The 10,272-nt window shown below is 31.2% G+C and overlaps 1 protein-coding gene and 1 long non-coding RNA gene across 11 annotated transcripts in view; one reads left to right on the top strand and one right to left on the bottom strand.

Annotated features, from left to right (window-relative positions):
• LOC108685493 (TLD domain-containing protein 2) overlaps positions 1-10,272 on the top strand; it is a 151,684-nt gene that overhangs the window by 107,903 nt on the left and 33,509 nt on the right. For all 10 annotated transcript variants that reach the window (XM_018190304.1, XM_018190314.1, XM_018190310.1 and 7 more), the window contains one exon: positions 6,371-6,599. In XM_018190304.1, coding sequence (XP_018045793.1) covers positions 6,371-6,599 — 229 coding nt within the window. The remainder of the gene's footprint in view (positions 1-6,370; positions 6,600-10,272) is intronic.
• Positions 7,364-7,786, bottom strand: LOC108685496. Its single transcript, XR_001931670.1, has 2 exons — positions 7,723-7,786; positions 7,364-7,640 (listed from the first exon to the last, which is right to left on the bottom strand). It is a non-coding gene; the product is annotated as an uncharacterized LOC108685496 (long non-coding RNA).

Here is a 10,272-nt window from a genome sequence, read left to right as displayed (position 1 = left end):
AATTTTAATAAATATTTAGTTGAATACTGCCAACTAAATATTTATTAAATATAAAGATATATTTATTTGATACAAGAAATTTGTTGATTTGATTTAACAATCATTTTTCTTACTGAACAAATATTTACTTATTATAAATAAATGTTTAGTTGGCAGTATTGAACTAAATATTTATTAAAATTAATTATATTTTTTTTCTCAGTGTAGGTATATAAAATCAGTTTTAACAGAATTCGCGTGCGTAATTTCGTATTCATCGAAATCATATATTCGAATCAAATATTCGAAATCAAAGAATTAAATTAAAGAATTGAAAATTCGAAGGAATTTATACAGGTACAAGATCGTAACAACGGAATAAGAGCTAAGCGCACATATTATTGGCGCTTCGGTTATCAATCGCGACGAACAGTTATCAGCGTGCGCGCGCGCGCGCTTATTTTCCGATGTGAGACACTTCGGCATGAATTCCAATTACTTCACTGGGAGCCTGCGCTCGCAGACCCTCGTTAGCGAAATAGTTTCTCCCTGGTGGATCGTATTCGTGGCGAAGGGCACTGCGAGTTTGCAAAGACCGCGGACATTCGCTTTCGGAACTTTAGAGACGCGGGATGGTACTCGTGCGCATCGTTAGAATTCTAGAGCGGCGCGTATGCAAAGATCGCGGTCTCGAGGCGGCACGCGTCCATTGTGTCCAAGTTCGTCAGAACACCTCGTGTCGAATCGATCTGAATTCTGATCTGCGAATCTTTCCATTTCAATGACATGTCCGATATTTAGACACTTCTTTTGGTTTTCCTTTGTGCGAAGAAATTTCAAAAGATATTCAACTTTTATTTCAAATAATTTCACGAAATGATTTTATTATCAGAAATATATCTAAAAATTACATTCAGCTAAATATATATATATATATATATATACATACAGATCTGAAAATTTTTATTGAACCATCAAAATTGTTATGTATTAGAGGAAACTCAAACATGATGAGCAATGCTACAAAAAATTTTAATAGTTGTCTATAATTATTATGATGGTTCAATAAAATTATTCTCAGATATCTAGTTAAATTTTTAGATACTACAAAATAATTTTGTTGAACCATTAAAACAATTGTGTAGAATTCTCAAATATGATGAGTAACGTTGTAAAAAATTTTAGGAATCAGCTTAAGCTGAGTGTCTTACATAATTATTTTGATAGCCAACAAAATTTATTTTCAGATCGGTATTCAATTATCTTTTTATGATTCAGTGTTCTTTCCGTAAAATTATTGTAAAAACGGATAAAAAATAATATATGTATAACATAATCTCATACATAAATAAAAATAATTCATTTAGAGAAAACGTTTTAGAGTATAGTTTTTTGTAGGTTTTTCAATCTTTTTTTTTCATTCGCGATAATTGTATATCTTGTGTTATAACGCTATAAAATAACGATCATAAAGTTGATCGATTGCCGATTTCGCACATGTGTACAGATCTCGAGGGAAATTTCTCGATCGTGCAACACTCTAGGAAGAATGACATCCTTCTCTCTCTTCCTTCTAACCCTAACTTATTCCAAATGCAATGCTTGTGAAAGGCTCTCTTCAGGGAACGAAAGATCGCTCGACATTTATCTGACGAGGAAATAGAGTTGTTGCACAAGCTGCATTTCCTGATTCCCTTCGGAGAAGATAGAGCAAAGCAGAAATCCGTGCAAGTTTAACTGATCTTGATGTCATTATGATGCATTCCGTTTTCTTTTTAAATGTTAACTTTAGTGGAAATTTCGTCTTTTTTCTGATGAGAGAGATTAGCAAAAGATAGTTATTACAATAATTATTTAATTATCTTGCCACATACACAATTTAATTAAAGAATTATTACTAGCATTACGATTAAATTTCGCGGAAATATCACTGATTATTATATCTTCAACGTATTATAAATAGCGAAGTAAATAAATTCAATTCTACGAATGCATTCGTTATTTTATTGATTTTCTGTTGATTCCATACGATGTAATTCTTGTGTAATTAATTGCGTTTCATATCAATAAAATAAATTATAACATCGCATGTATTGAAATTAATGAAAATTGGCACAAATTAATATAATCATTAATAATGAAAAGAATGAAAAGTATTTTAAAGAAAAGGATTTAACATTAAACAGCTTATTAGAATTCAAGATTGTAAGAAATGATTTCCGCGCATAATATGAGACATATGGTATATTTTCGTAATTCACATAATAATATAAAATTATTTTTCAAAAAAAAATAAATAAATAAAAGAAGAGCACTAAATTCAAACGAAAAAATTATTCTGCAAAACACACACAATGTTTTTAAATACATTAACAAATTTAAAAGCAGTAATAGCTAAAATTACATAAAAATGTTGTAAGAAATTTTACAAAAATAAATTCAAAAAACAGATAATTTTTTTTAAAAACGAGAAATATTAATATATGTAAGAAATATGTTACGATTTTATTGTTTAAATCTATTTTTCTAAATTTAGAAAAAAAGAAAAAATTGGAGACAATTTAATATTAATTTTTAAATGACTTTTCAACTTTGAATTGATCGAAGATAAGAATAAATGATTTCTATGAGTGTATGCGCAACATTAATACATTTTCGCAATCACTGTAATGTTAATCCGTTGATGGGTCGTCGTCCTTCAATAGTTGCTGGCGTTATCCCATTTAACGGCAGTGAAATCACTATGGCGTAGCGTAATTCCTGTGTGATAATCACGGTGGTTGCAATTCCTGCTCTATATTAGAGCCTAGCTTATGTCACTCGTTTCGGCTTCCTTGCATCCCATTGATCGATTAACGTCTATAATCTGACAATTTCTCTTATCTTCTATTATCTATCCTCATGCTGATGACCTCAATGTTCGCCACAATTGCGCACAATTAAACAACAAAAGTTTCCAGGTTCACACTTATCATTTTATCGATTTTTGGATGGAGATATCTAAGTAAGATGTATTTGTTTTTTTATTGTAACTGGAAATTTTGATAATGTTATCAACATTATCATAATTTCCAATTACATTGGTATCAATTATTAATGCAAAGTACTTGGAAAATTTCAATTTTTCAATTTAATCTGATATCACCAAGAAAAAATATGCCAAATTATGTATTACAAACATAATCTTACTTTCTTCATTTAATTTTTTTAGTTCTGTCTTGTAATCCTCGAAATTACTATAACTTAATAATATATGTTTGACAGTAACGAAAGAAATTTTAGAAATCTACTTTTATTGTTGTAATTTGGACTAAACTTAATTTAAAATATTTAAAACATTTATGTTATTATGACTTTGTTAAATTAGATTATTAATTATTAAGATGGGATTTAATAAATCCCATCTTAATAATTGTGCTGCATATTTTCATTTAAACTATGTCAGGTTAGAAGCGATCTATGCTCCCGTTTAACTTATCAAAGTATTCAAGTAAATTTTCTTACTTGAAAGCTACGTAATAATTTTTAACTGAAATTCCTTGTAATTAATCTATGACATTCATCGTAGGTTAAGAACGATTTTTGTTAAGTCAGTATCTGATAAGATTAACCTACGATATTAGATTACTAGAGCGATTTTTATGAAAAGTCAGCATCTGATTTTAAAAATTTCGATACAATTGAATTTTGGCTCTTCTCCAAAGAGTTTTGAAATTTCTTCAGAAGGTATTAAAAGTTAAATAGATTTTGATTAAAATCTAAAGAAATCAATAATTTTTGCAATTAATAAAATCAAAAGTTTCCCAATTGCATTCGTGAAAATGTTTTCGGTGGATGTGAGGAAACTGATAAGAAATGATATACTGCTGAAAAGACTGCATATTATCAATTTTCTAGCGTTATGCGGAAAATCGGCGAGTTTGAGAAATAAAAACAAAGAAAATAGAACGCTTCTCTCTCGCGGAAGATCTTTTGTGATTTGGCAGCATCTCACTCAATGAAAACGAAGATGAAGATTATAAAGCCGCAGCTAAAAGACGTGGAAACTGAAACAATGGCCATCGTTCGTACTCGTCTTTTTGCTTTTCTCAGTTTCAGAAAATATCTTTCCCCGCAGAAAATATCCTGCCCTCCATCGCTCTTTTTTCTTTATTCTTCTTTTCAGCTTCACTGCGATTCTTGCTTTTTATTTTAATCGATCTCTCTTTTCTTCCTTTTGCTGGGCTCCTGTCGCCCACGCGTCTAATCTTTGTCAGACGAATAGCCATTCTTTTTCTCGTTTGATCGCACCGCTAATGGGACACGAATGAGAGGAGGAAAGGAGGGATCTTGAGCTGCTTTCTAATCACTCATCTAATCTCCATCGTTCTATATTTATCTGGAATAAAGGATGTCGAAAACAGATATTTAAGCGATATCTACTTTCTATGTTATATTCTTCGAAAAGAATTTATTAAAAGGAGCATTCTGATACATGGTACATAAAATAGATGAAAAATTTTTTAATATTACGGATAATTCTGAAATTTTATAAATAATTAAAGATAAAAATTAGAAATAAGAAATTTTTGAATAACTTTATAAACTTAATATTAATATGAGTAAATTTATCTTAATTAATTAAAAATTGATTACATTAAAAATATATAATTACTAATGTAATTATAACTTAACATTAATATTGGAATTAAGAAATTACATCTAAAATTTTAAAACGTATTTCTGAGAAATAATAAGAACTATGTACTCATTCCCAGAAAATAATAAAGGAAACTGCAATATGTATAATATTGCAGTATTTTAAAAATGGATTTTGTGTATAAATGCTTTGAAAGTAAATGACTTAATTGTTCGAGCGACGAAGGGCTTTAAAGTCTTAAGGAACTTTATCGAAAAAGATGATAATAGCAAAGCAAGATTTCCGTGTCGTGGCACCTAATAGAGTTACAAGAGCACTAGGAAAGTGGTAGACAACGTACAATTGAAGAGAGGGTTGAAGTGTGGCGGAATAATTAACGAATTTCCCAGCGGAACATAAATCGCATTTTAAGCGTTGGAAATCCTATTTTCCGCCGATGTTTCTGGAAAATGGCAGACTTGCCGACGGTGAGATTAGCGTCCGCTTGCGTGAAGCTTTTTAATTGAATTACCCTCGATCCTTTCTCGCGGGGAGGCTTTTGTTCAAAAAGAGGAGAGCAACCGTGACAAATAGTTCGGCCGTGCAACACCGAAGCGGTATCGTTATAGCAAGTCGTTGTATACGAATTTACATAAGAAACATGCCGCAGTCGCATCTCGCCGAGGTTCTTTTTCCAGGAATTCAATTTTCTATCGTCCGATACTCTCAAGCACGCCGTTTCTGTCGGCTTATGTAAATGGGCTAATGGCCCCGTGTCTGCCGCAGACGCTCGTGTGCGAGAAAATGCGTACCAGAGAAAGCTCAGATGCACAAGGAGTAGCGGAGATTTTGTCATAGATGCGATCCTCCCAGAACGTTACGTCGAGTAGATTTGTATGCACTTAGCGCGCAAATACGGATTCGATTTAAAAAAGTGAGAAAGAAGAAATTCAGATCGATTGCTAATATGTATTATTTATGACAATAGGAATATCTTAAGGATGTTCATTCGGAAGAATACACAGTCTCTGTAAAAAATGACTGGAATTGGAAATTTTTATTTTCCATATAAAAATGAATGTTATATACATACATTTAAAATAATCCAATATAGACTTAAGATCAATATTTATATTTAATAGCGCAATTTTATAATTTAATTAATTAATTTTTTATAATTTAAATAAAAATTTTATTTTATTCTAATTATTTGTTAAAAACATATCTATACTTATATTGAAATAATTTTTTATTCAAGTTTTAAATTGCCATCAAATTTTTTGTAATAACTTTTTTTATTTTATTTAAAAAATACATATATTACGTCCTTAAGATGGAACAGACTTGTTGTGTATCATTATTGCACATTGGTGTAAGCGGAGAGTTGTTATCGTTACATAAAAAAATTAAAATTGTGATATAATGATACGCACATCGTATTATTAAATTGATACGCAACGATGATATTACGCGTATATGCAATAAGTTTGTATCCGCTTCTGTGTTTCTTTATTTAAATTAGAAACTTCAGATTCTTCTTTCGCTTACGAAAAAAATCAAGATTCAATCATTTGGCGTATTTTTCTGACTAGTTTGTTTTAAATTATTCGATTAAAAAGCTTCATAAACAACAATGAGAACGATAATGTCTTCTCGTTGGTTGCGTGAGATACGCGAGGAACGTTAGGTCGTGCAAAAAAGTGATTCTTTCTGAGAGGACATTCTCTGTAAATTGATCTCCGCTTAATGACATGTTTACTTTTATACTTATAGGTGGGTGATAGAGACACGCTTACATCAGTGGCAGCAAGATTCGATACGACGCCATCCGAGCTGAGCAAATTGAATAGGCTCGGAAGTACTTTCATTTATTCCGGTCAGCAGTTATGGGTGCCGGCGAAAGGAGAAGGACGTCCGGGAGGCGGATCAATCGCAGATGCGCCCAGCCCTGACCCTTGCCACGATCATGAGTCTCAGGATGATCTACCACCCGAAGAAAAAGGTAATCTTCATCGTTTTATTTAATCTTCTTAGGTGCTGACTTATTGGGTTATCGTACAATGTTTACTAAAGCCGATATCTTCGAGTTTATATTCAACAAAAAGTTACACTTGCAAGTCTTTTTATCTGTAAATAGTGCATTCAAGATTTTGTAATGGTGGATATAGAATTCTGGGAAAAAGAATTTTAATCGAAGCAATTCTTTTTCTCAGCATCATAATCTCTATATACGAAAAGAACAGTTTTGCTGAAGTATCCAAAAATTAGCTTAGAAATCTGAAAATAATTTTTGTTGGAATAATTAGGTATATAAGATGCTCAAGCTTGTTAGAATATTAACATTTTTTGCAACATTACTCATCATGCTTGAATTTCCTATATAATTATTTTGATGGTTATTTGGATGATAAGTACTTGAGCAAAATTATTCTTTCCTTTTATAAAAAGTATAAAAAAATGTTTAATTATATGGAATTTTCATCCAAAGTGATATATTAATGTAAGAAAAAATATGATCCCAAGGATAGAGAAAATTATATTATTGTTTAGCGAACGAAAGTGGAGAAGCGGGAATTTGTTTACGTATCATTATGACATTACAGATAGCCCGTAAGAATAACAAGCTTTCGAGGAATAGATAATTAAAACTTTACTAACGTTAATCCGACCTTATTATGCTTATCACGCTTATCGTCAAATGCAATATTAAATGGCTTACGAAGTAAAAGGAAAAAATATTTTCGACGACGTTGAAAATCTACTTGCGTTAAAAAGACATAATCCAGCTGTCACGATAAGTGGTCGTCGAAGGATGACGTGCTCCTTTTTTTCTTCCTTTATTACGTTGCAACCAGGGCATGCAATTAAAATAGAGCTCTCGTCCTTATTCTCATCGGATTCGTCGCCCGGAGTCTTGTCTCGCATTATGCTAATACGCAAGACAGATTTGATATATGCGTGGGCATGAATAATGCAGCAAGATCCACGGAGTAGCTACGCCCAGACGTTGTGCGTGATATACGTTAGATTGGCACTCACCTGACTAAATATACGGAGGAAAGAATTGGGATATCGGATATTATCTGCGTACAAAGTCGACGTTCGAATGAATATTAATGCGTTACCATATCCGTCACGCAGATCCCGAGAGATCGATACGGAACACTATTGTGACTAACACATTGCCTTTTCGCTTTTTATTTGCCCGTCGCCTGCGGCGAGCCGCGGAACTCCTACATTTCACTTGTCGATTATTATCGATAGAAATTAGCAATCGAGCCACTCATCGTCGCACATTCGCGCGAGCTAATTAGAATAATTTTGAGCTCAGAATTACTCATCGCATAAATCGCTGTCAGAATATTATCTTTTAAATTGTTATTACTTTTAAATTGTTATACTTGGAACTGAACACAATATTGAATACAAATAATTTTGTAAGAGAAAGTTAATTAGAAAAATTGTGTCACATATATAGATTGAAGATAGAAAAAGTTCATATAAAAAAAGAGAAAGTTACAGAAAAATTATGTAACATATTAGAATATTCGTTTTAGGCACTCACTCGTTAAAAGCTTCATTCTATCTTCCTTTCGCATGTGATAAATGAGTGATAAAGATAGAATGAACGGCTAGATCGTTATTTTAATACTTTTGAGACTTTCACAAGTTTTCTTGAAGTGCCAAAGGGTTTACAAATTATCACCATACGGATGACGTGATCTGTTGCTAATACCAACGTTTCGTGAATCTTGCCGTTCATTTTATCAGGGTGAGAAGCGCACTGCTACTGTATTTATTTTGTTTTAAAGATCAAAAGCCGGATAGCTTCTATCCAAATGAAATTGAAAAATTGACTTCAAGGTGATAAACAAGAAAGGAGCAAAATGGTGATTACGCATTAACTTTTAGTACATACGATTGGGTCATTTCGCAATTTTCTTTCTTTTAAAAAACTAGAAGCCTCAAGTAACTAGTTTTAACATTTATATATATATATAATATTATATTTATATATAATATTTTTAAATACACAACCTTACAGGTATATACCTTTCTAAAATGTTAAAGTAATATTTGTTAGAATCATTTAATAATTTTTGTATATTTAATTAAAGCGATTAAATTAAAGTGATGAAAATTAATTCATAAATGGCTCATGTGTAGTAAAGGAAAATCATTGTGTGTATTAAAGATTAAATTAATAAATATATAAAGTTTCATTCTTCAACTGTTTGTAAAAAATGGCATTTATCGGATGGCCTAATAATAAAAAATGAACGAAAATATAGGTTCTCGATATAAATTAATAAAATAATACAATTTTTTTCCTCAGAAAGAAAAAACGAGATATTTTATATTGTCTCTTTCTCGTAATGTGTATTGTATACTAACAGAAACAATCACAATACATATCTAATTTCTAAAAATATGGAATTGCTTATTTATTTACGACAACCAGTTCATCCGTATTGTATACGCACTTGTGAGGGAAATGATTAACGCTTAGGTACGTCGAACGTGATAGAAAACTTGAGTCCTGACGTTACACAATTGCGTGATTCACTACTCGGCTGTTTGTCTGTTTATAGTGGAACAATACCAAGCGAATTGTTACGCGCACTCGCTCGAAGTTTATTTATGTCTTCTTTTTCTGCTTCTTCGGGAAGCGCTTTGTCACCGCTATCGACGCCGTTACCACTACCGCCGCCGCCATATCGCACTGCAACGCGAAATATATACACGCGATCGCAACATTAATACGACACGTGTGCGCGGCATCACGTTTTGTAGTGCGAGAAGATCGGAGAGAAAAGGCGAAAAAAGATGAAGTTGATCGCGGCCGATGTTGAATTGCATCTTTTGCGATCTGCGTATCGAAAGATCGACACAGCAGACACCGCGAAAAATGCAATTACAAAGGTGACTTAAAATTAAGAACAGACACTTATTTATTTCGGAGAAAAATATCAATGAGTTTTTTTTAATGATAAAAACCACTTTTTAATCAGTATGATATAGAATTCATGAAGAACATATTGAATTCATGTTAAATATATAAAAGAACATATTAGGTGTAGTAAAAAGAAATCCATTATTTTTCCATTCAATTTCATGCAAAAATAATGGATTTCTTTTTACTACACCTAATATAAAATTCATTTTTCTTAATATTCATTGTGTGTTAAAATATTTGATTAAATTTAAATATACTATCTCTTATTAATATACTATCTCTAATTATTTGAACGACAGATATTTTATATTTTACTCCGATTTTCAAAGTTAAATAAGTGATGATTCATACTGTTATTAACATAGATAACATATTAGTATAATTGACACTGTCTGAAGATAAAAATGACTGAAAAAATTAGAAGCTTTGAATAAAAAAATCTAGTAAAACACAAGTTTTTTACTATACCAGGCTATGTATTTATTTTAAACATTTGATGCTATATTGTTGTTTTAGAATTCATTTTTCATATCCATCCGTAGCCATCGTCATTGCAGCAACACAAAGATATTTTTGTTTCAATATTCATAAAGTTATAAAGATAAAAATTAATATAATATCGAAATAACCGAAACGTTAAAATGTTTAATATAAAATAAATATTAAACATTTTAACGATAAATGTAAAAAATGAATTATATACATCTTTGACAATTTT

This window comes from Atta colombica, unplaced genomic scaffold, assembly GCF_001594045.1.
Source record: "Atta colombica isolate Treedump-2 unplaced genomic scaffold, Acol1.0 scaffold153, whole genome shotgun sequence".
Taxonomy (NCBI): domain Eukaryota; kingdom Metazoa; phylum Arthropoda; class Insecta; order Hymenoptera; family Formicidae; genus Atta; species Atta colombica.
The sequence above is the reverse complement of the archived record's forward strand: the minus strand, read 5'-3'. Positions and strand labels throughout refer to the sequence as shown.